This window comes from Ostrea edulis, chromosome 7 (genome assembly GCF_947568905.1).
Source record: "Ostrea edulis chromosome 7, xbOstEdul1.1, whole genome shotgun sequence".
In the NCBI taxonomy this organism is placed as follows: domain Eukaryota; kingdom Metazoa; phylum Mollusca; class Bivalvia; order Ostreida; family Ostreidae; genus Ostrea; species Ostrea edulis.
The window spans coordinates 58,370,911-58,398,851 of record NC_079170.1 but is presented as its reverse complement, the minus strand read 5'-3'; the positions used below and the strand labels follow the sequence as shown (position 1 = coordinate 58,398,851).

The window sequence follows — 27,941 nt, the reverse complement described above, 5'->3', positions numbered from 1 at the left end:
CTGAACAGTTTCGCGGTTTATTTCTTTTATATGTCCACTTGTTCCAGGGGGGGAGGGGTAATTACCAATACACAACACTCGTCGTCATTATATAGTCTTCGAATATTTTATTAGAAACACCCGGTAGTATAAAGACTTCTCACCACCAGCTCTTAGTGACAGATCATTATGATCCTCATAAATACACCTACATAATTGCCAATATTAAACATGTGTACACAATGATTTGACATTTGTTAGTGGAAGAACAAGCGTTCTGATTGGTCAGAGTAATATAACCGCATTCTATAAACAGTTTAAATCTCTGATTAAGTCTTGCTCGGAAGCTCAACGATTGGCCGAATCACGGCATGCAGGGCTTGAAACTAACTTTTTATGTCACCAGTTAAAATGAAATATGTAATTTAACTCATTTACAATATGCCTTAGACAATATTGTAATACTTATGTGAGATTTATATTTACTTGAATCAGGTTTGCCTGATATCTACAGAGGAATGACAAATGCTTGTTTAAGATTCACAAGTATACAAGTATTTTCCAGAATGACGTTTTAGGAAATTGACCATGCAGTCCCATCAGACTTACTAAAACAAATGTCAGTCAGTTCGTCTGACTGACGGGCATATGTTAATTTCGAGCCTTGGTCATGCATATTTATGAGAAACGAAGAATTGTCACGCAAAGACCCACGGGTGAAAGGGAAGAGGAGTGTATGTTTCAGCTGTGGCTGCGACGATGAATGATGAATAGCTCATGAAAGTTCTTAAAGTCATGATTATCATCTTGCAGGGTCAGATACTCTAGGTTACAGAAGACGAAGCTCCACGTGTTCCTATACATACTTATAGTGGCAGGAGCCTTACATTTATAATACTAGATAGAATTTAAAAATCTGAAATGGACATTTCAGTTACTGAAAATGAACGATGATTTAAATAAAACTATCAAAGCAAAAAGAAATTGATATTTTAAAAAAAGAAATGAATTTAGCGACAGTTACCAGGTTACATAGAAAAATGAAATTAAATTATTTTGTGTTTTAATATAAAAGCATTAATGAAAGTATTGAAGTAGCACAATGTGTACAAATGAAATCTGTTTTATTTTTTATGATAGATGTACACGTAGCCCTCCTTGATATAATGCCAAACTTGCCGAGATATAAATGTTGGCCTTATAATAATGAGAACACAGTAAATTATTTGTTAAATGTGGACACTTTGAAGACTAAGATGGATATAAATGATTTTTTATCAAGAAACCTTGTATATTTCCATATTACCTCTCAAAGTGTCTAATTTTATAACTAATACATGCTGTCAATGATTTAAGCATTACTGTAAATTGATAACTTCTTGAGTGGTGAATGATGCAAATCTTTAAGCTATGGCCATATTATTTATACAATCATTTGTTGCAGTGAGACATTATGATATGGGGCTCCTTGTGGAGTCATGAGAAATTGGGAATATAAAGTTGATATGTGGCTAGCTCGATTGTATCTTGTTTAATGTCTCGCTTGAGAATTTTTCACTCATATGGAGACCTCACCAAGACCGGTGAAGGGCTTCAAATTTAGGCCTAATGCTCGGCGCTTACGGCCATTGAGCAGTGAGGGTTCTTTAGCGTGCCACACCTACTGTGACATATGGGACATATGGTTTTAAGGTCATCTCTGAGGAACCGTGACATTCACACCTGATGCCGAGCATTTGGTGATGGAACTGTCACTATATATACCTATTTTAACAACTTAGGTCTATCGCGGCCAGGATTGTGGTTATATAGTAACTCGTGGAAGGGGCATATTGACAATATTACGTAAGAAACAAACATCTTTGTGTATAGTATCTGTTTCAACCAATGTAGGAATTTTTTTTATCAGAGGCAGTATGACCATATAAACACAAGATGGCTGTGTAGCCCCTCTGACTATACTATTTGTATAATGATGGATCAATAGCATTGTAAATTAACAAATGTCAAATTAAATAAAATTTGAAAAAAAATTATTTTTGTTAATAAATACATACCTTTTAAACATTATGGAAGGGGAAAACCCTACTATAGGGGCAATTCATTTATGTAATAACTCTTTCCCCCAGGAGTAGATCTACTTTCCAGGAAAAAGAGCTACTATGGGGGAAAAGCCACTGTGCAACACCTGGTGGGGCTAATACGCAATTTCCGAGTTGCCCAATAGTTCTTTCCCTTTGTGGAACTCTTACGCAGTGAGACGCAAAACATACTATCGTCCACACGTTGTGGGTACAAATGCTTGTCACTGCCTTCATATATTGCCTAAAGGCCGATTATCAGACATTGAAATGCAACCAACCAAACCACAGGGACACACAATATTAGTAAATTTATTAGTATTTGATAATAAAATAGTTCAAACAAAAATCGATAATCACCATTTTTCTTTGATTAAAATATCACTCGTGCAGAGGAAGAAATAAAAAATAATTTCATATTTAATTTGATGGCCTAATTCAAACAAATATTGTACTTGATATGGTCAGTTTAATGTATACAAACGGCTGATATAAACAAAATTTACACTTTCATTACTTTTATCCGTATTTACATAGCTTATAGTCTATAGTATATGTATACATCTTGTACCCACTCGAGCGTTCAACAGAACACTGAACGTACCTCCATCACAGAAGAGCTGATATCTCGGAATACGTATATCATGAGTTCTTTAATGATCTATCATAATGGATGAAAATTTTAATGAAACTTGACTATTTCCAATCATATTTATAATCAAAGGGATCATAATAATGTAAATATAAGTAATAACTGTCTTTTTTAAAAAGAGGATTTATTGATTTATGCTTTACAAAATTGCTGGTACTCTTTTGAAAATACAGGAGAGTGTGAATATGCAACACTTTATGCCAGCGTACTTCATTAAGTATACAGGCATGAAGCATTGCTGTTTATACCCTCATGTATTTTATTATATTTACATTTTACGTTCATTTCTTTTGGAATATTCCCAGCCATTAAAATAGTCATACTACATGTATATATATGAAGATTCATACGCACATTGTTCACATATACATGTGGAAATCAGGCTATCGATCATTTCAATTGGTAAAAATATCAAAGATGAAAACATTTCAAATGTAAATTATATTTGATGATGTCTTATCATATGGAGTAACACTGTATGCTGTGCTGATTATTGCTTCCATTGTAGTGTGAAAACCTGGGTAGAGCAATTGAGCAGGAGTATTGAGGACTTTGAAAAAAACCTGCCGTTTACTACAATTGTAAGTTGATATGACCTTCTGAAGTTAGGTGTTTGGTGTATGTAACAGCTGCACAGATAACATATTCTGTAATTCTTGTTTACATCTGTGTTGTGATCGAGTCAATCAATTTCCTTCCTATTGCTTAACTGATATAATCAAATGTGTGTGTGTGTATATTTTGAGCAGTATTTTTAATTCAGCTTGAGTTATCTAATATATATACAGTGCTCCCTCAATATAGTGCCCCTAGTTATTATACCACCCCCATTTATAACCTGAAAATCCCAAAGAACAGATTTCCTCTTGGTAAACACCACCATTATAAAGCCAACCCTGCATAATGCCATATGCCACTGATTTTCAGGAACAAATGGCCAAATTTTATAGGGGTTACCCTGGATAATAATACCAATTACCCAATACCCTTCTGTAATCACACCCTTACTTTGAGAGTGGTGCGGTGAAGTGTGGCAGCTAGGCTCGATCGATATGATATTTAGGTGGTTAGGTTAATTAAGAATAATTGCTATATAAAATTCCAGATTATCTAATATTGTATATAGCCCAAATAAATAACGTAACCGAATTTTTTTTACTGCTCAGTGAATTGTCTGTAACAGTGCCATGCCCGCTTTATTGGCCAAATTGGTCTTGAAGAAATTATATCAAGGGAGCACTGTATATCTTACATTGATTGATTGATTGATTTTATCTTGTTAACGTCCCTCTCGAGAATTTTTCACTCATATGGAGATGTTACCAAGACCGGTGAAGGGCTTCAAATTTAGGCCTATAAGCTCGTCACTTACAGCCATAAAGCAGTGAGGGTTATTTAACATGCCACACCTACTGTGACATGGGACATCTGTTTTTAATGCCATCTCTGAGGACCTGTGACATTCACATCTGATGCAGAGCATTGGTGATGGAGCTGTCACTACCTGTTTTAACGACATTAAAGTCTTTCGCGGCTGGGATTCGAACCCTGACCTTTTGCATGCGGGGCGAACGCTCTACCTCTAGACCATAATATATATCTTATATTGAAAATGCAAACACATTTGTATATTAAGAAAACTAACAGATTATTTTACATGTATATTCAGAGTCACTTCTTTGTTGTGTGTATTGACTTGTGTTTTGTGTGTATTGACTTGTGTTTTGTGTTTATTGACTTGTGTTTTGTGTGTGTATTGACTTGTGTTTTGTGTGTATTGACTTGAGTGTTGTGTTTATTGACTTCTGTTTTGTGTGTATGGACTTGTGTTTTGTGTGTATTGACTTGTGTTTTATGTGTATTGACTTGTGTTTTGTGTGTATTGACTTGAGTTTTGTGTGTATTGACTTGTGTTTCATGTGTATTGACTTGTGTTTTGTGTTTATTGACTTGTGTTTTGTGTGTATTGACTTGTGTTTTATGTGTATTGACTTGTGTTTTGTGTTTATTGACTTGTGTTTTGTGTGTATTGACTTGTGTGGTGTGTGTATTGACTTGTGTTTTGTGTGTGTTCACTATTGATTTGTGATTTCCATTGTATTAGAGTCAGATGGGATATATTTAGATACATACATAATACCTAATAATGGACAATCATTCTAAAATCATAATAGAAAAATTGGTAGTAATTGGAAGTAGAAAACCATTTAATTATCAATACAGAATTGGAAATCCATGATAAAACACCAGCAGAACTGTATAGGAAGTGTTTTTTTTTTTTTTTATTGATAGGGAAAAACGTTTGATAATAAAACGGAGGGTGTGGAGAAAGTTGATGGAATGGCCCTCATTCAGGAGATGGCAGAAAAAGTAGCTCAGATGCTGGAGAACAAAACGGAAGCCCTCAAGGTAGATTACAAACAACATGTTCTGTTTCCGGTAATATGTGATCTAATCATAAAATACCCTCTCTACTAACCTTATAAACAGGGTTTTGAATTAACAGTCGCCCACTCGCCATTTGCGACTAAATTTCCGAGTGGGCAAATTAAAATTACGGTTCAAGTTGCCCACAAGGTGATTAGAAAAGAAGTAGAGACATTTTCTATAGTTATCTGGCCCAGAAAATGGATGATTTCAGTAGGAGTCCCAAAATCTGGCATTCAAATAAGGAATATATAAGCAAATCCAAACTACATTTAATTTGATCCAAAATTGCTTTATGTTGTATGACAGGAGCGTGAAGTTGGCATAAAATTGCCAAAAAATGCAAAAATCAATGAAAATGTTCATAAATTCAGGGAGTTTTCCTTTCAGAAAACATACAGTCCATGCGTCGAGCAAATTTATATTCAAACACATTTTTCATCTTCTCTTAATACACAATATATATTAATTTCATTTTGCTCGACGGATGGGCACACCTTTTCCTAAGCAATAATCTAGATGAAATTTAACAGTTATCAAGCTCTTTTCGAAAAAAGGTGGGAAGAACTCTTATTCATGACATAATAATGCTATAAAATAAGAAATAAATTTGATTTAAGTTGAGATAGTGTACGTGGCATGTGTTTAACTTATAATCAAAATACAGATCAAGCTTGATTCAAGACACATTTAAATCTGAGAATTTTTGGGGGCCTTTTTATGTACACGAAGTAAATTTAATATTTGCTTTTCAATTTTGTCAGATCATTTTCGTTTTTTTTTTTCTTTAGAAAAAGTTCGTAATCTGCGAAGCGCTTCATAATTAACATTTAGAATCACTTCTCTGCAAAGCATCTAAGTGATTTTGAATTGTCGATTTATAAATGAGGTCAGTGAACCCAAGAAACAAAAAATACAGACAGAAATGAGTATCAGGGTGATTACGATAAGACAAAGACAACGGAAGTTGTTGGAATCATGGAAGACCAACCAATTGTGGCTAGAAAATGTGGAAGCAGATGTAACTTATTCGTATTTTGAGTTTATACTTGATACCTCTTCTTCAGGAAAAAGGCTGGAAAACATGCTCGCCGCATGCATGGAGTGTTGAGGTCGGTTGGACTTCCATGATTTCAAACTTCCGTTATCTTTTTGTCTTATCGTATTCACCGTGATACTCTTTTCTGTAATGCCATCAAATGTCACAGGGTCCCGATTGTTTGTTGTCGGTTGCATGTCGTATAAACCAAACAGCATAACAAAACATGAAAATACTTTTCAAATAAAAGGTGTTCTAGTCAGTGGGCAACTAAATTTTGATGTGGGCCCCTATAATTGCAAGGTTCAGTAGCCCACATGACTACAAAAGTTTTGAAGTTAGTTTCAAACTCTGATAAAGATATCCCATTAAAAAAATTCCAGTGACATCATCCATTGTGATTATAGTCATTGAAAATTTGACTACTCAATAGGAGAATAATTTCACGGGTTGTAATTTTCACGTTTTTTTTTCTATTTTAGACACATTCGCGGGTTTATAAATTCGCGGATTCGAATCACTATAAACGGGTTTTTTTAAATACACATTGTGTATTAAAGAATAACAAAAATATTCACGGTTTCTTAAATTGGCAGATTTGTCTAGACTGCAAATATAGCGAAAATTTCCACTGTGATTTATTTTCCCCTATACAGTATTCAATACTTAGCATTTTGAATTGTCTATCAGGGTTTGAAACTAACTTGAAACCTTTGGTAGCCTCGTGGGCAATTGTACCTTTTAATTCTAGGGGCCCACATAAAAATTTAGTTGCCCACAAATTAGAACGCCTTTTATTTGAAAAGCATTTTCATGTTTTGTTATGCTGTTTAGTTTATATTAGTGCAACCGGTAACAAACTCTCGGGACCCTGTGGCATTTGATGGCATTACAGAAAAGAGTATCACAGTGAATACGATAAAGGCTGTTCCAGAAATGATCAAATGGGGGGGTCGGGCGGCAAACGATATTTTTTTGTGTGGGTGGTTGTATTTTTTCATATTTTATTTGGTCCGTGGTTGGACTGTTAAAAAAATATTTATTGTGGGTAGTGGGTAGTTTCTAATGTTTTTTTAATTTTGTGCGATGTGGGTGTTGAGTTTTCAGAATATTTTTATTGTCACTCTTGTCGTGTTGGTTACAAAACGTCGGAGAAAAACGTGCTTTCGAAATCGGAAAACGGAAGTAACATAGAACTATTCGAGTTGTCGCTCTTTGCAGCGCATAACTTTCCATTACGGCACTCTTCAAATTAGAGGCGCGTTTAGTAGGGTCCCTTGGGACGTGATGGCGGCGAAATCTGTTCTGTAGATTATAACAGTTTACAGTGCATCGATTTTGGGAATATTTTGAAACCAATAGGTATTCCGTTTTCTAATAAAAATAGGCAAACCTTGGTTGATTTATGCGAGGGTACCGATGCGTTATATTTATCAGTCAGTGTGATGGTGATATAGAGGCCTCCGGGCGCGGGCTCCATTAGAAGACGAACGATTCGTAGAAAAACATATCCATACCCATTTTGTGATAATAGTATCGCTTGGACTCCCAGTCTTTCCAACATTCCCGCCATAGATCATAAGATGCCTTTGATTGTTGATGTGACATCGTTTCTTCAGAACTAGTTGTGATACAATGTCGCACAGGCATTACCGCGTCATTGACTAATAATAAATAATATGTTTGAGCGAGGGCAGCTTCATATATGTACATATTTTGTAATGTTCATGCTTTGATCAGGTTCAATTTAAACAATATCTATTTGCAAAATACTCATTACATGAATTTTCTCCCAGGGTTTTATATTAAAAATCATTAAAACATGTATATGAATGTCATTTAAATATTTTTATGCTATATACATGTATACATTTTATTTCTGCTGCCTTCACTGTGACTTGCTTAAACTTTGATGCACGATCTGTTCTGAACTGTATGTTCTCAGCCTCGTATCTACTTCCTTTTTTCTACTCTCAATCTTTTCAAGTTATTAATTGTATGATAAAAATGCCCAAACTTTTCAAGTTTGTAAAACTATGTTTAAACAGCACTGTCTTTGAACACAAAACGCATTTCAATATATCATGAAATTTAAAAAATGAATCGATAAATTCAACTATTTGGCATGTATATGCCCCCCCCCCCCCCCCCCCCTTGCGAACCTATCTTAATAAATTAGAAAAATGAAATTCATATGATAATCCCCTTGTAGCAATGGTATGTTCCAAAAGAGTTAATTAGAACAAGTTTTATAATATTGTACATGATCCTAGTTGTAACACAATGAAGAAATATTTCAGCATTCACATATAATCATTGAATAAAATTGCAACATCATTGATTTCAGCCCCTCTCCTGGAATGCTGTTGTGAGGATACATTAATTAAGATCAATTTACAAAACTAGAATTAAGGATTTTTCAGTCGTTAATTTATTTAGCAAGTGGCATGAGGTTGGTTATCATGAGGGAGGGGGGGGGGGTGTCATCCTGGTTTGCATTACCGGACATGTTAGAAGGAAATGGATTGAAGAACTTGTTATTTTTAGTCGCGGGAAAAAACCCAAAGATTTTTTTAAATTTTTTTTTCAATCCGATCGATTTTTTGCAATTTTTTAAATAGCACTAATTCAGTACCTGTGATCCCTCACATATTCTAACAATTTTTAAGAAGTTAGTCTTCCCCCTTTTTTGTTTTGTTAGAATAATAAATTCCTATTGAGAATTTAGTATTTTAATCGATTACGTATGCCTAATGTTCACGTAATACTAATGTCCCGGTAGTATGACTTTTAACAAGTACATATTTAGATCCGCCACTGTCTGTCTTATGACGTACGTCAAAACGTAGACATGACGTCACACATCATCTTAGCCTGCCTTTCATAAACATTTCACTCCGTTAAACATTTCGCCTAATGGTGCGCTAAATTTTGGAGCTAGGAGGCCACAAGATTAGGATGATATTCCGCTTAAGTTCACAATCATATTCCAAGGTGTGACTTGGCGAGATCTCAGCCATTTTTGACAAGGGACTTCTGGGATTGGCGTCAAAACATTTTCCTTGTTAGAGGTTGAGATTTAGCTCGGATTATTTCCCGCGCTCTAGTCATTAGAGCTTGCAGTACGAGCCAGCGCTAGCTACTGGAATGTTTGTCCCGAAAACATCGCGAGATTTGTACTGTTTTCATTTTTAAAAATATTTTTGTGGTGGGTCTGGTTAGGTTTTTTTTTTTATTAGATGGGTCATTGTAAAATGAGTTATATTAATTTGATGGGTCTTGGGGCAATTTTTTATTTTTTTTTATGGGTGCTTGGTATATACAAAAGGTGCCTCCCTTTCGTTGTCTTTTTGTCTTATCATAATCACCGTGATACTCTTTTCTGTATGTATTTTCTTATTACTTGGGTTCACTGACCCCATCTATAAATCGCCACATTGTCAGTAATTCAGAATCACTTAGACCCTTTGAAGAGATTGTGTTAAAATTCTTCACCGTAGGCCCAAGGCGTTGAATAGTTCAGAGAGAAAAAATGTTTTCTCGGAGCTATCTTTATCTTATGTAAAAATGTTCTATTTTGCTATTTATCTATTACTTATATAAGCGAAAGTGATATATTCAGTAATTGCTTTTATTTTATTGTAGCATTTTAAACTTTTTCAAAGCTAAAATAATGACATCACAGATGTAGAGACAATTAATGCCTTTAGCATGTTTACTATGTTATATTTCTAAGGTAAAATTTTGACCTGATGATGCAGGACAATTAATGCCTTATGTTATGTTTCTAAGGTAAAATTTTGACATGATGTTGCGCAGGACAAAGATTGAAAGTACATTGCAACTGTGATTACATAGATCAATAATTTTAGCTGAAATAGAATTATAAAGTTGACAGGAAGATCCTACTGAATTGGTGTCCATTTGAAATGTGCAAACCTTAAAAAAAAGATTATTTTTTTCCAGAAAAATTGCATAGATATTTTAAAGAAAGATCAATATAAATGATATCAATTAGCCATGCAGTGTTATTTTAAGTGTCAAAATGTATAATGTCATCAGTGAAGACATTAGACTAAATTAAATAGGTCGGTTCTAAATTGAGGGTTTCGTGCATGGGAGAATGTGATATTCCTTTTATTGTATAAATTTGAAATGAGTTTCGGAGCATATCAAACATGCCCATCACTTGCATTATTTTTAAAGGTGTTCAACAGAGGAAAATTATATGATATTGAATTTAGATTTCATGACTTTGTTATTGATGTTTTAAAATTAACTTGCTCTTACGAAAATGATATGGTAAGTATATGTATCACTGACTCCCATTGAAGATTCCCAAAAATACTACTGATTAATAATTATAAAAGAAGGAGGAGGGGCTATACTAGATTCAGGTTATCTGTCTGTCTATAGACCAATACGCCGGTTTCGAGATACTCTCCCTTGACGACGCTCTTCAAGGTAGGAGGTTAAATTTGTCCCATAATAAACCGGAAGGTGGGACAGATTTATGTCACGGTTTGTATACATTGACAACTATGCCCGTGTATCATTGTTGCGTGCCGGGATGTACGTCTTCGACGAGGAAATACACCAACTTGGACAAATATCCTCATATGAAAGACATCAAGTTTTTTTCGCTGCCGAAAAAGACTAATCCGCGGGCTAGACAGCAGTGGATAAGGCTTATCAGATGAGAGAAATCTTGGGTACCGAACAAGTACAGAAGGATTTGTTCGTGCCATTTTGAGCCAGAATCATCAGTACCAACATTATTCCCTTACAACAATTACAAAAAACCATGCTTTAGTAGGTAAGTGGAATTATTTGCACTTACAACGAATAATAATCAAGTAACCATTATAGGAGCCTAAGCAGACGACAGTAAACTTTGTATTTTTACAATGCATTTTTCAAATAACAAATTCATTATTTGGAATCAGATTTTCTGACATGCAGCTAGTGCTCCATGTATCTTTCGTTTATTTTTGTAAATTTCTTAAATAAACATGCACTGATAGCTTTTATAATTGTTAAAATATAAAATTTAAACTGGCATATTTCAATGGGGAAATATTTGACAGAAGAACCAGTAACTCTACACAGTGTGGTTTCCGTGGCGATGCATGTGATGATGGTGATGATGCTGTGAACATTTTTGAGAATCCACATTAGTATGAGGAAGATGACATCCCATATGTTTCTAAAGAGATAGATGTCCAACAGGATATGTATGATGGTAATTATTATAGATGTCTATGTTTTCTTAATATTCGTTTGATAAAGTGTTATGAAAATTTGTTTGAATTCACCTGGTCTTGTTATAAAAACCAAGCATCAGAACTTCAAAACTATAATATATAGAATCTGTTCCTTTTTTGTATGATAAAATTAAATATTAATAAACAATATTTAATAATTGTGTATGAATGTATATGTGTGTAATCAATATTAGGGGTTTATATACATATATGTATGTATGTATATTGCAATAGGAAAGACATGAAATCATACAGCCAAAACAATTAAAAGAAAAATACGCAGTTCCAAAGTATATTCATGTATTTATTTATATTTTGAATATGCATGGATTATTTTCTTTCATTAAAATAGAACTAGTATTTATTATCAAATCATGCAGGACCCAAATTGGCATAAATGTGTAATATGTATAATTATGGATATAAGTAAAGACAATACACAGGGAAGAGTAATTTGTTTGCATTTAATACACTGTCATTGGTGGTATGCAGACATAAGTACTCAGCTGATATGTAAATATCTGCATTATCCTTAATGCAATATATAATATGCCTGGTGAAGCAAGAGTTGGTGCTAGATATGTATATATTAAATGTGGAATTGCATATGCAATATATATATATAAATATATATAACTAACAAATATTTCAGGTAAGTTCAATGTGAAAAAAGTGGAGTGTGTCACAACATCTCCTTCTCTTGACCATGATTATGGGACTGGTTCATCAACAAGTTCTGCTGATGTAGAGGTACAGGATACAGCAGTGCAGACAGATACAACGATGGACGACATTAGAAGTATGTCTGATGAAATCAAACGCCTTCAGTCAAAACTTAATGACAAGACCACTTTATGTTTTTCCTTACCATAAATAGTGGCAGGGGTTGAAAATGATGTAGATTCATTGCTCAAAATCTGTTTTACTATATAATTAATGGGGTCATTTCCTTTATAATGACAAGCATTGTGTAAGATGGAAGAAGTAATTCTACCACATCTGTATTGGTACCAGTTAACTTACTCTGACTGGTGGTCAGTTAATCTATTGATTTCATTACAATCATTTTCATCTATGCATGTTGATAGGTAGTCAAATACTGATATATTTCCATTAGGATCAAAGTTTGAAATACATTGCTTTAGGGTTTTGGGTACATTTTCTTCACTGTTATCATTGGCAAGAACTTCAATAATTTGAGTGTCAAAACCTTTAGCTAATTCTAAAAGCATACCATCAACATCACAATTATTTGTAAAAAGAGTTGTCGGGTCAAAACTGTGTTCAAATGGTAGAATACGAGACTGTTCAGTTGACTGTTCAATTTCATCCAATAGTTTGGGTTTTGACTCTTTCCGAGGAACATCCCACATACATTTCCTGTCAGTACATGTTTCAGAATTCCTATCAAGATGCCTCTCTGACCACAAAGTCAAACTGAACAATAAGGCCACAGCATGTTAACATCCACCATCATCTCTGTATAAAAAGATATACTTTATTTAAAAAATAATCTTGATTAAATTTTTATGCTGCAAATATTCTCTTACATGATCTATAGCTATGAATATTTTTTATATCCTTAAGAGTATATATTTTAATATGTTTACTACAATGTTTCTTACAATAAAGGCCGGGTGATCAGATTCACAATTACACACAATTTTTTGTTTTTCACTGTTAATGAACAAAATGTAATGCCCAATATGTTTAAAAAGTTATGGCAACTTTATTATTATAGAGAGGTTATCATTTGTTGTGTATATATACAAAGATCAAGGTTCATGTATGTTATTGTTTAATAAGTGTTGAAATGTATCTGGTTAATTATCAAACTTTGATATATTCCATCACATTTCAAGTATACTTTAGGTGATATGTGCCATTTAAAATCAAAATTTGTTTTCAAGCATTATTAGGATGCTTTGAATGACAAAATTAACATTTCATTAGTCTGTAAAAGCTGAGAAGCAAAACTCAGTTCTTGTTTATATAACACATAGTTAAGGCTGAGATATTGCTCTTGTCCTTGCATTAAGAAGGTCGAAGTTTTGGTTGTCAACTTTTACTGTTTACTGTTTTTTTTTTTGTTTTTGTTTTTTATTGTTCATCATATTTAAATTATGTAATCATAATTGGAAATAGGGTAATTCCAACTGTTATGAGTTATCCTTAGATTCTGTTAAATGACATCATTATAAGTCATGTTCAGTTGCCCAACTCTATTTTGTATTGCTTATAGTAATTATGAGATTGATCGTTGTTCGTTATCTTCACCTTTGGTGTCATATGTTATCCTGAAGTTTTCCAGGTTATTTATTTTTACATTGTTATAATTGCATAGTGCAATGATTATGTCAGGTTTCAATTTGTGATTTTAGATTTATAATCATGACATTTTGTGATATTTTACACCTGAATAAATTGAAACTTGAAATGAGTTATATTTTATTGTTTTAACATAAAAAAATGAAGAAGAAAAATTGTTCTAAAAATGTGAACCAGCCCCTTTAATTGTACAATTAAAATGCTGGAATACTTATCTATATATCATGTATTCTTATCAGCATGATCAGCCAATATCCATGTTTAATGAATGTATTAATTATAAACAGAATATTATCCTTGACATTGAGCAGTTTTACTTTCTCTGATGACATGATTATTTCATAATGTAAAAAAAAAACAACCCTAATTGAAATTGTGTAATGTGAAACTTAATCGTTATAATTAATTTTGATATTAAACATTACTTACCCAGTGCAATCACAGCCAGCAGAGGTACAACTCCCATCAGTGCAATTAAGCAGGCACCATGTCCTATATGGATCAGCTGACTGTGAGGTCTCTCTAACACACAGCGATTTTACATATAGATGGTTGTGAGTTAACTCATGACAATGAACAGAGTGGATGTGATTAGATTTAAACAATTTGTAACCTCGTTCAGACTTGTAATGCTGAAGACGGACAGGAGACCACTCCACATTGGCTTTAGAGAGTAAATAAACAAACACATCAGCTTGAGTAAAAACTGGAATATGTTGTAAATCCTCTGACCACTTATTCAGTTCCGGAGATGATACAGTTGGGAATTCAATTATTTTTCCATCAATAATTACACAGCTTCTCTGATGAAGAAAGTCTCTGGTGTCATCGGGCATTTTCAACACGGGTAATTTTAAATCCACTGCTTTTTTAGCCAATTCCCGAAGCTGATGGACGCTATAATCACTAACAGTCATTCCCCGTTCAATAAGAAATTGTTTGAGTTGCGGTTTTAGCAAAGAATCTATGTTTAAAGACATGTCTATTTTTAGCGGTCGCTATTGTTTTCATTGGTGATGTTTCCCACTTTCGCTTCAACTCGCGTGCTATACGCGCCTCCTAAACAGGAGAGTTCATATCTCGAAACCGGCGTATTGGTTTCTTCAGTTGATTTCTCTTTCACTAAGAGCCATGATACTTCACACACAGACCCGCCAATGGATGAGGATGATCCCTATTGTTTTGGGGATCCAAAGGTCTCAGGTCAAGGGAACTGCCAATATGATGTAGGAAAATAGTTTCTTGTTCTGAAGTACTGGTTGCCCTTTTTAGCTCCCCTGAGCTGAAAGCTCAAGTGAGCTTTTCTGATTGCCTGTTGTCCGTCGTCTGTCCGTCTGTCTGTAAACTTTTTACATTTTTGACTTCTCCAGAACCACTGGACCAATTTCAACCAAACTTGCCAAAAGCATCCTTGGGTGAAGGGCTTTCAAGTTTCTTCAAATGAAGAGCCATGTCCCTTTCAAAGGGGAGATAATCACAAAACTGCAAAAATAGGGTGGAGTCATTTAAAAGTCTTCTCAAGAACCACTGGGCCAGAAAAGCTGAAATTTACATGAAAGCTTCCTGACATAGTGCAGATTCAAGTTTGTTAAAATCATGACCCCGGGGGTTGGATGCAGGGCCACAATAGGAAAAATCTTTAAAAATCTTCTCAAGAACCACTGAGCCAGAAAAGCTGATATTTCATGAAAGCTTCCTGACATAGTGCAGATTTAAATTTGTTAAAATCATGGCCCCCGAGGGTAGGATGCGGCCAGAAGGGGGATCAAAGTTTTGCATACAAATGTATTGGGGAAAATCTTTAAAAATTTTCTTCTCAAAAACTACTGGGCCAAGAAAGTGAAAATTTACATGAAAGCTTCCTAACATAGTGCAGATTGAAGTTGGTACAAATCTTGGCCCCCGAGGATAGGATGGGGCCACAATATAGAGGATCAAAGTTTTGCATACAAATATATAGGGAAAATCTTTAAAAAATTTCTTCTCAAAAACTACTGTCCCAGGAAAGTTGAAATTTACATGAAAGCTTCTTGGCATAGTGCAGATTCAAGTTTATGAAAATCATGGCCACCGGGGGTAAGATAGGCGACAATAGGGGATCAAAGTTTTACATACAAATATATAGGGAAAATCATTAAATTTCTTCTGAAAAATCACTTCCCAGAAAAGTTTACATATTCACATGAAAGCTTCCTGACATAGTCCACATTCCATTATAGGAGTTATGAGATTAATCACTGTTCGTTATCTTCACCTTGCATGCTTTACAATTATTTCCATCATATTATATGTTATTTTATTCATTACACTTATTTTAGCATTTTGAATCATGCAGTTACATTAGTACTTAATCATATCCAGCTACCATACCTAAACACTTCTTTCTGAAATAATAAGAAGTTGATTTGTTTGATAAATTCTATTATGGAAATCAAAATTCAGATAATAAATCATATAAATATAAACTTCATGATGCTACACCCCTCAGTGAAAACTTTGTGTACATTGCCCGAAATGTAGATGTCACAAAACATCAAGCCCAATTTAGAGTCGTATCTCAACCATTCCCTATTAAATTTCCGTTTTTGTATGGGAGATTTTGCAATTTGGACAGAATCAGATGTTTGAGCAGGTGGGGTTGACTGTTTATAAAGCCAAACATAGATATTTATTTTAATATTAGACTGACTAGGGTCAGAAGCTACAAGTTTAGTGTCAAAATAGAATGGGGTGCATAGTCTTATGAGATTAACATTTTTATACTGTTGCGCACCGAACTTCAAAGAAAATTATTATGAAATATTCGAACTAATATCAAACACATCAACATCAAAATCTTGTAATCAACGAGTTTGGCCGCAAAAACAAACAATTGATGTATTCATATATACATTATACACAATAATATGGCCAATTTGATTACCGGTCGGTTCTCTGGTTAAGAATTGACATTAATGTGGAGATGATAACACGATAATGAATAAGACTTTAAATGTTAAACAGTTGACCACAGCAGGGTAAACAGCTCTCCGATGTACTTTATTACATAATCATTCACCAACTTTTTTGCAGCCATAAATTACCTGAGGCTGTGACCAGCTCTGTGCACTGGAGCGACGTGAGATTTTCGGTCACACGCGTTGACTGAATAAACAGATTTTGACTGCATAAACAAACAGGCGATAATGTGTCACTGACAAAGGATTTAAAATATAATTTATTGCAAAAAGGGATTTTCGCCACTTTCATTTTTTTTGGTTGCCATTTTTGAAAAAAATTCGCCAATGGCGAAGCCCAGCTCGAGCACTGATCAAGAACAAGAAAACTGGACTCTGATAGGAAAACATTTTCCACTGGCCTTAGAGATTTCGCCTTCACCTAGAGTCATCATCCGATAATTTCACAGACTCACATAGGATCAAGATAATTTAATCCCTTTTGATTTAGGGATCAAAAGGTCAAGTGTACAGTGGATGGTGGATGGCAGTGAAATGGTGTTGGTTCCTTAACTTATTTCTCTTTTCATATAAATTAGTCAACATATTTCATTCCCTTTATTGTGTTGGGGTTAAGCAAACTGAAAACTGATAAAAAAAAGTTTCATGGCTTTATGTGATTTCTCATTTTACTTGAAATTAAAGTTACGTTTTTCGAAAGAAATGTTTTTCAATTTTGATGTTAAAAATCAAAAATATACCTCATTTAATATTGACAACCAAAATTTGGACCGTCTGAATGCAAGGATAAGAGCAATATTTTAGCTTTGATTCTCTGTTATGTAAACAAAGACTCAAGTCTTTTTATGTAAACAAGCAAACCAGTGAAACATTAATTTTGTAATTTAAAGCATGTTCATTTTGTACAATCACAAATTTCAACATTTAAATGACACATTTTACCTTAAGTATACTTGAGATGTGGTATATTTATTAAACTTGAATCAATATCCATTTATTTTGAAAACCCCGTAAACAATAACACACCTCAATCTTTGTTTTCAAAACAAATAATAAACTCTCTATGATGAGCTTATGTCATGAGGAATAACCTTAATTTTTTTGTGAAACATTCTAAACATATTAGACTATATTTTGATCATTTAAAGTGAAAAACAAAATTTGAAGAAAAATCGTGAATCAGTCCCTTTAAATGAAAGTTCATATACAGACTTGCTGTGGGATGAGGAGGACCTTTTCTTGAGATTGGAAAATGGTCTTTGGGTCACAAGTGGTCACAGGTGTTTCCCATTTCACTCTGCTCACAATGTACAACTTTCAATTCGAAGGAAACAACTAAGCACATCTTCAAATTTTCCACAACTTGACCTATGCTCCATTTGTACTTGTATTTTGTGTGTGTGTGTGGGGGGGGGGGGGGGGGGTTATTGGTCCAACCAAGGCTTGGCTGGTCTTGAGTTACTTATATCATTTAGAGTAATTCTCAAGCCCTTTGTCTCTCATGTCTTAATTACCATGTCTTTCCAATTCTGACTGGTACCAAGTTAATTGAGAATTACATAGAATTACATATGTAAACAATGACATCTTGCACAGTTACTATAGTCTGGCAATTGGTGACTTTCAGAGCTTGGTGAGTGGAAGTGTGGTAAAGCTCTCAGACTTTAACAAAACAACAAAATGAATGGGAATCATGATTTTGTGCTGCATGCCAGGGACACTTGTTATTACTGTGTGATAATGGAGCACGGATATGATTGTTAGCAGGAATGTACTATTTATGAAAGCAAGTTAAGTGCTAGTTGTGAAATTGAATGTATTCTACAGCATCAAGTCAATGATGTGTGCACCACCACCAACATAATGGCATATATGAATTGTGTTGTAATTTCTCAAATGGAACTTCTGATTGATGGTAATGATTCCCATAAGTTATGATTTCTGCTGATTGTGTTACTCATGTACACACAATCACCAACACTGTAACACAGATGACAGTGCACGTCAGTTTTGTGAGGGTTTACTAGTACATGTATTAGATTGGGATTGAAATCTAAATTTTGTTTTTCCAAAGTGGACGACAAAGATCAAGTTATTATAAGTTAATTCTTAACTTTGGATTTATTAGAAAATGATAAGCTGGTTCCTGAATTCCATTATATTTTGAGTAAAATGCATATACTAAGAAATTTCTTTGAAAATCATTTTCTCAAGAACCACAAGGGAAAATTCACTCATTAAATCAAAATGAAAACATTCTCAAAAAATGAAGATTTAAGTTTGTTCTCACCTTGATATCAGGGACAAGGGTGGGGGTTAAATGAAGTTTTACATAGAGATATATATATACAGGTGACTCGAGATAACTCGAAGTTCAAGGGACCTTGATAAAACTTTGAGCGATTGAGATGTCAAAGGTTGAGTAAAATCCGGAAATTAAAGGTCCGACTTTTATGGTTCAGATTTTATAACAACCGAAGTGCATATTTACAATATCCCGGAATTTTTTTTTCATACTGTCCATATTTTTAGGTAATTGACATGATTTCAACAACATCAAACTTTATCTTGCATAGATAAATTATTTTCAAAGTTGATGTATAATGTTCTTTTCTCATGGTAAGATATATGTACACTTATTATTACACTACAAATTTCTCCTACATAATAAAGTTTTGCAGTCATTAACTACACACAGCACAATCGTCACAATTTTCAGTCACTTTACGCAAAGATGCAATTTCTACTAATTAAATAACAATATTTCCTTGTCTCATTGTCAAGTCCAAACAAGCTGTAAATTTGACTATTGTCCAAATATATAACAAAATCGAAGCATAGGGGGAAGGTCAAATTGACCAATTAAACAATTAACTTCCACCCTACAAGGAATCACAGGCAATGTGTTACCGATATAAACAATGAACACAACCATGCTAGCCCCCTGAGGCATTCACCATTATCCAGATAAGGTCCAAGCGGAAATAATTATACGCTTGAGTGAAAGTGTGTATATGATATATACCACCACTTGGAGAGATTGAGAGTAAAAACAATGAAATATATGTTTTATGGGATCCAAAGATCAAGCAATTTGCTTAGTTATATAGAGAAAAAAATTGGGATTGGGATTTCACTTTGAGAGATCGAAGTTTGAGCCATCGAGAGTTACATCCTCTATGTACTTGTATATAGGAAAACTCTTGAAATTTTCTCAAGAACCACAGTGGTACAATTTTGATGAGATAGGGATTTAAAACTTTAGATAAAGAGAATGAATGTACATGGGAAAATACAGTGTCTCGGGTGAGTGATATGGCCCATGGGCCTCTTGTTTGAGTTCACTTGGTTTATTTCTAAGAGACTATATTAGCCCAATTTGCTATGGAATTTACAGAATTATTCATGATTTAAATGCTGCTGCATGTGAACTGTATTGTCTGAATGAGTAATCAGGTTTTGGATTTTCCTGATGAGATATATGGATATCCTGTGTTTCTTGTTCGTCAAATTAATTTTTAGAGCCAACAAACATTTTAGTAAACATAGATAATGTCATAGTGACATGGTGTGTATTTATGTTGATTCTACATACTCCAAAATACAAAAGTTTTCATGAGATTTACCACTTTGACTTGGTTTGTTCTAGAGAGCTGTAACGGTGGCAGAATCTGCAGCAGCCAACCATAACTTCACTAAGGACATAACAGAATCAGTAAGTCAGACAAGTCATTGCTACATAGAGGGCAGGATAAAGCACGTCAGACTAGTCATTGTACATGGAGGGCAAAATAAGTTAGTCATTACTACACAGAGGGCAGAACAAGCAAGTCAGACAAATCATTTTACATAGGGGGGGGGGGGGGGGGCAAAATAAGTAAATCAAACAAGTCATTGCACATGGAGAGCAAAATAAGTAAGTCAGACTATAGTCATTGCTACTTAGAGGGTATCTTCCTGACTCAAGGGTTTCTGATCCCCTCCACTTTATATATATACATGTATAATAAAAATTTTTTTAAAAAGCAGAGCAAGTTAAAGTAGTCACTGTACATGGAGGGCAGAATAAGCAAATCAAACAAGTCATTGTACATAGAGGGTAGAATAAGCAAGTCAAACAAGTCATTGTACATAGAGGGCAAAATAAGAAAGTCAAACAAGTCATTGTACATAGAGGGTAGAATAAGCAAGTCAAACAAGTCATTGTACATGAAGGGCAAAATAAGAAAGTCAAACAAGTCATTGTACATAGAGGGTAGAATAAGCAAGTCAAACAAGTCATTGTACATAGAGGGTAGAATAAGCAAGTCAAACAAGTCATTGTACATAGAGGGTAGAATAAGCAAGTCAAACAAGTCATTGTACATAGAGGGCAGAATAAGCAAGTCAAACAAGTCATTGTACATAGAGGGCAAAATAAGTAAGTCAGACAATTAAGTCACGGCTATATGGAGGGAAGAATAAGCAAGTCTGAAAACTCACTGTACATGAAGAGCAGAAAAAGTAAGTCAAACAAGTCATTAGTATATGAAGGGAAAAATAAGTCAGTTAGGTAACTTAGGTAAGTCCTGGATTATGGTGCATGGATGGAACCAGCACATTTATAAGTCACATGAGTCACTACTGCGCAGACAACATAAAAGACTCAGCCTCGAAGTTACTCAACATTACAGATGTTAACAGTGTACTTCACTTGTTTCAATGATAATACAGAAAGTTTTATTAATTGCATGAATAGGTTGTATGTAAAAATTATTTTATTTTTATAGATATTTTCCATTCCAACCATTTAAAGTTAGAAATTGTGCTAGGGATGCATTTTCATCAATAAAATGTTTAATGATTAAACAATAATTGTTTATTATAGATATTGCCAGCTTTACTTTATGCTTTCTTTCACCATGGTAAAACTCTGTATACCAGGAAGTGGACAAAAAAAAATGAGTCTATTTTCAGAATTTAGTGAATTACTACAAGTCTAAGGATCCCTCTTACAACGACTTGTCTAGCATCCTGACACCCAATGAGAAGTTTCGACAAAGCGTCAACACCACTGTCTCATCTGTTCACATCCCTGTAGAAATCTACGAAAAAGGTCAGCAACCATGGCAACAATCTGTACTTAAATAGAACTAGACATCCTTTTAAACCTTCAAAATAATTCTAAAAGCATTTTGTCATCCACTTTGTTAAATTGTAGATCCTGATATTCTCAATGCTTTGATGTGGTCTCATGAGTTGGATAAGGTGTTCACGGAGAACTACGAGGATGACAAGGAGATACTATGGCAGTATTTTGGCAGCCAGACTGGGTTTATGAGGTCATTTCCAGGTTAGTACATTTAGCAAAAATGCAAAATTTTGTTCATGCAGAAATAAATTGTACGACTGAATCAGAATTCTGTTTAAGTATATATATATAATCAATCAATGTACTCTAAGATTTGTGCACTACGATAATGTAATGGTAAAAAGTACCATTCTAAGACTTGTGCACTACGATAATGTAATGGTTAAAAGTACCATTAATTTAAACAATATTTTATTATGTATGAAACATAAATGGATTAGGCAGCAGGCTTGCAGCCTATATAAGCCTTCTCCAAAGTACAATTCCATGCTAGTTCATTTCTTGGATAAATGGTCTTAGTAATCATTCATAATAATGCTGTGGACATCATATGAAGGGTGTCACTCTAGACACCGGTTTCATGCTTGCTACATCCCATAAATCAATTCTATTCCTGAAAATTTTATTTTTGTGTAAATTTTCAAGGTTGTCTTGTCACAAAAGTAAGGTTTCTTTTGAGCAATGTGGCCCATGGGCCTCTTGTTTCCACTTGATATGTAGAATGAAATCGAACCAATATCAATATGAACAACTCATTGACAATTAATTTCATTGGAGACAAAATCAGTTGCAGGAAACCACATCTCCTCAAAATTAACAAACTGGATGAGAACTTTGTGCATAATAAAAGAGTGATCAGTACATTTCACAATGTATGTCATTTTCTCTATTGTCACTGGGAGCAAAAACAGTACTAAAAAACACAAAGACTGCGATGGTGAAAAAATATTCCACACCAGCTTCAGACAATGATACCAGCTTTTACTGCAAAAATCTCACAATTTTTCATCATCAGAGGTCTGGAAAACAAATTTTTCAATTGTAGTATACCAGAATTTTGTTCTTTACAGCAAGTCTATGGAAGATGACAGATGATGTAGATTTGTATGATGTTAGGCGTAGACCATGGTAGGTATCAAACATGAAATAGAGAGTTAGAAATAGTTATACATCAATGCACACTGTATTAATCAAAGTTCTGACATCTTGAATGAAATGTTTAAGTCGATGGTTATTGAACCCTGATTTATTATATTTACATATGATTTCTAGGTATACACAAGGCTCAAGCTCACCAAAAGACATGCTGATTCTGATTGACACGTAAGACAATGAATGACTGAATTTGTTATTTTCATAGCCGTGCAATATGTGAACACGTTTGCCTTGTACCATTGTAATAGTCATTTAAGGAGTCTCCATATTTGACCACAACATCACTAGCAATTATGACATCACAATCAATAACGTTGCTGCAAAATGCTGCTGGCCAGATGCTGTTTGAGCGTTCACTCTTAAGTCTCTTAGAAATATATGATATCTGTAAAACCAATCAATCTGTTATTACTGTGTAAAGCAGAAGCTTAAGTATTCTCTCTCTAAAATGAATATCCCGGACAATTTTCTAGTTTTACATTACTTCAGGTTTATAATCTCACCATCATGAAATAGTGTGTTTATCAAATGCAAATAGCAGTACCTTAACAAAAGCATAGACTTGATGTGTACTTGTTTGTTTGTTGAAGATACATATACACTGTGTATGTATTTGTCCAAGTTTTAGACAGTAACATTGCATAGCATCAGGTATATTGTAGTGAAAATACTGTGAATCTCGGGCATTATTCCTAAGATGTAAACATTATGATAACTAACTTGTAGAGCATGACAAAATAATTATAAATATTAAAAATCTTATTGGGATGAGTGTCTTCATCTCTTATCGCAATTCACCATTGAATTAGAACGCTTTACCCGATATAGTATTGCATTGTGTAACGACACAATTGAATGAGACGATCGAACAGTTTGAATGACATGTTTGATGTAATACAACAAGAGTTTTCATTGGCCGATTACAGCCTGCCCACTTTCTTGAGCTGATTCAGGTGACCGGTGATCATATAAGATGGATGGACTAGAAAATTACTACCTGGAGAACTGTAGCTCTCTGAAAAAATATTGTGACAGAACAGAGCTACAGATCCAGCTCTTATAAAAAACCTTCGATTTACGGGGCACAAAAAGCTGTGCACGGTTGAGGCCTGATATCGTGTTATCGGTGTATTCTTGTGTTGCTGTCTCATAAATTCAATATAAAAAATCTTAACATATTTTCCTACTATACTTGTGTCCAAACATACCTTCAAATATTCATTAAAGCCACACACGACCCGAAAACTCGCAGCTTCAAATGATTTCATTTGTTGACTTATCCATGTTAGGTAGCTGGTCAATTCGAACTATGTTGGTGTTGGTATCTATTCATAAATTTGGTTGTAAGTTATGTATTCACTCTTCATTAATTATCAACACGAATAATTAATAGAAATTAAAAGATATAGTTTTTGTAAAGGTAAAATAAGCTCTTGATTAACGAAAATGCTACATAAGCCCATTATGGTCCTTAACACTCGTGTGGCAGAGATGGAGACCGACCCAGACTAATGAAAGCTGCATTGCCATGAGTTTAGCTATTTGAATAATTATCATTTAATGGAACTGGGATAATATATTACTTAAAATATTTAGCTAAAATATTTATGAGGGTATTAGTTCACATCTAGACGCTATTGTGTCAGTATGGAAATAAACCGGGATTTGAATTGACCAACTACTTAACATGGCTACGTCAACGAACGAAATCATCAAAAGCTGTGAATGTTTTCTAATGCCGACTACTCCCGTATAAGGGAATTTGGGCGGACTTATACATATGGACCAATGAGAGTTTCTGTTGCATTTCGCAATTGTATTACAAACAGATTCAATTGTGTCGTCACAGAATGCAATACTATATTGGCCAAAGCGTTCTAATTCAAAGGTGAATTGCGATAAGACCCACTCATCTATTGACCTCTAATATCCATTCACCAGGTGACCTCTGATATCCATTCACCTATTGACCCCTAATATCAACTCACCTATTGACCTTTAAGATCAAATTCATTGTTTTGCAGTATGTACTGAGGATATGGAATATTTACTAACATGGCACAATAAATTTTGGTTCAAGATCTCTTTATTCAGGGCATAATCTGCTCCGATTTAACTTTAACCTGTAAGGAAAATATCCCTTTCTGACAAAAACATCATGGAGTATCGAGACACTTTAAAGTGATAGCTTCATGAATTGAAATTAGCCCTTCTGCGAAAGGACTGCAAGGATGAAAGGTGTGAAAATAGAATTGACAAATTCAATTATTGCTGATACCTGACAATTTGATATGTGATTGAGCTGATCGTCATGGTTACAGGAGTGGCAGTGTGGTGGGTCAGTCTCTCCAGCTGATGATTGTGGCTGTCAAGTCTATCCTAGACACCCTCGGAGAAAATGACTTTGTACAAATTGTCAAGGTACATTTAATCTTTTGATATGTCTTGATTCAATTGAATATTTTTTAAGTACAGTGAAAACTGCCTAATCCAACACCTGTGCAATCCATTTCACTCGGCTTTCTGACCCTTATTTTCATTCTCAATTTCATATTTTCTTTGTTTTTTTTTTTTTACACTGTACTGTATATACTCGCCTATAAGTCGGATTTTTGGGAGTCAATTTTTGGTCCAAAACTCTATGTCCAACTTGTAGGTTCGTCCCAAGAAGATTGGTATTTTTCTGGGTGGCGTAATGTAGTGTTTTTTAAACAACTCCGACGATTATCATGGACTACCACACAAATGATTTATTTATTGTTCACAAATATCTAGACATATTGTATTGTTTATGTATTTTAAAATTATGTATAAAGTACAAGTATTTACATATTTTTATCTAGTTAAAAATTATTTACATACCGGTAATTAATACTTTCAACTCAACTAATCTATCGTTTATCAGTAAAATTGAATTACGAACCTGATTTAATATTGAAATATTCATATGTATACCAGCTGAAATATATTTCATAAAAGATTGAATATTGTTAACAGATAATTTAGATCATCATTCTTGACTCATAAAAACTCTATTGTTGATACAATGAATTATACCAGAATCCCACAATGACAGTTTTCGTGAGGCGCATGCCACTAAGTAAACACGGTGTCAGGTACTGGTTATTAGGAGACCATAATTGCTTAGGTAAACAAGGGATCATTGTCCAAAATAGATCAAGGGATTCGTTTAAATTTCTCAAAATATTATTTGAAACATAGATAAAAACACTAGAGCATTGACTTGAAATTGTCAACCGATTCTGACAAAAATTTGTAGTGACTTATAAGCGGGTCAATGGCAAATTCCTACAAAATAACCTTAAAAAATACAACCGACTTATAGGCGATTATATACGGTATATTCTGACACACAGTGTCTTTCAGTGCTCCCAGTGTATAGAATAGACAGATTTCACTGTAATACATATCTCTACATAAGTTTTTTTCTTTTTATGTACATGTAGTATTGCTTTACCAGTTCGTGGGGGAAATGCAGCATTTTCTTAAATGGATAACATTGGGAGAAAATTATGATTGATATCTTCTTTATTTTTTGATATGACATATACACCAATTCATTTTCAGTCTATTGATGGACACAGACATATTTTTACACACACATACACACACACACACCCCTCTCCTCGAAAAAGAGGGTGCATATTGCTATATTGACAATATTGTTTTGCACTTGTCAGTCAGTCTGTAGACCAAGTCTTGTCCACTTAATATCTAAAGAACTCTTTGCTTGACATTTACCAAACTGATCCCTATTGATTTTCAGTATTATATTGTCCAAGGAGAATGCTTTATTGGACAGACATCAAACTTGGTACACAGGTTTGTGTAAAGAAATGAATGTCCCAAATTGATTTTGAGGTCACAAGGTCAAGGATCATACTATGCATAGTAAGATATTGTCTGCTCAGTATCAAGAACCCTTTGCTTGACACTGTACACTTTTTGCCCCTAGAGAGTAGATAATCCCTACTTATTTTGGGGTCAAAAGGTCAAGGGTCAAACTGGTCAAAGTAAGATATTGTCTGCTCAATATATTGAAAATGCTTTGCTGGACATACATCAAATTTGGTATGCTTGTTCTACCCAAGGAGTAAATGACTCCTTTTGATTTTGAGGTCAATGGTCAAACTATTCTGGACATAAAATATTGTCTGCTTAATATCTAATCCTTTGCTTGATAATTATAAAACTTGATACAGTGTTTGCCCTTAGAAAGTAGATGATCTCTATTGATTTTCAAGTCGCAAGGTCAAGGGTCAAACTGGACATAGTAAGATACTGTCTGCTCAATATCTTGAGAATTCTTTGCTTGACAGACATCTAACTTGGTACATCATAAGGTGTAGATAACCTGTATTGATTTTGAGGTCACAGGATCAAAGATCAATGGTCAAACTACTCTACATAAGATATGGTCTGCTCAGAATCCTGAGAACCCTTTGTTTGACAGACATCAAACTTTGTGCACTGGTGCCCCCTAAAGAGTAGATGGCCCATATTGGTTTTCAAGTCACAAGGTCAAAGGTAATGACTCAATTGACGGGTTATTTGGAAATGTCTGCTCAGTATCTTGAGAAGTCAATTTTATGATTATGTTTGCCTTTGTCTTGTAGACAACCTATATTTTTCACTGTCACTACAGACATTCTAAATGTAAAGTTGATCTTTTTCAGTATTGCCACACGAGGGGCATGTATGTTTCTAAAATATTTATTGTTCATTAGACCACACTTATCATACTTTGATGATTCATGAAAAATGATAAGTAAGTTTTAAAGTTTTGTCAATACCTTACAGTTTTCAAACAAAGCTGAGACAGTGGGCTGTATGCAGGGTTTTGTGCAGGCTAACTACAGAAACAAAAAGGTATGAAATCGACTAGGAGTCACCAAATACATGTCAAA

General features: G+C 34.2%; 1 protein-coding gene across 10 annotated transcripts in view; it reads left to right on the top strand.

Annotated features, from left to right (window-relative positions):
• The window catches only part of LOC125655910 (voltage-dependent calcium channel subunit alpha-2/delta-2-like), a 134,263-nt gene that overhangs the window by 13,959 nt on the left and 92,363 nt on the right, over positions 1 to 27,941 (top strand). For all 10 annotated transcript variants that reach the window (XM_056144819.1, XM_056144816.1, XM_056144818.1 and 7 more), the window contains exons 2-10: positions 3,221 to 3,293; positions 5,005 to 5,121; positions 20,377 to 20,442; positions 21,684 to 21,822; positions 21,928 to 22,059; positions 22,929 to 22,986; positions 23,131 to 23,181; positions 25,335 to 25,434; positions 27,835 to 27,903. In XM_056144819.1, the coding sequence (XP_056000794.1) occupies positions 3,221 to 3,293; positions 5,005 to 5,121; positions 20,377 to 20,442; positions 21,684 to 21,822; positions 21,928 to 22,059; positions 22,929 to 22,986; positions 23,131 to 23,181; positions 25,335 to 25,434; positions 27,835 to 27,903 (805 nt within the window). The remainder of the gene's footprint in view (positions 1 to 3,220; positions 3,294 to 5,004; positions 5,122 to 20,376; positions 20,443 to 21,683; positions 21,823 to 21,927; positions 22,060 to 22,928; positions 22,987 to 23,130; positions 23,182 to 25,334; positions 25,435 to 27,834; positions 27,904 to 27,941) is intronic.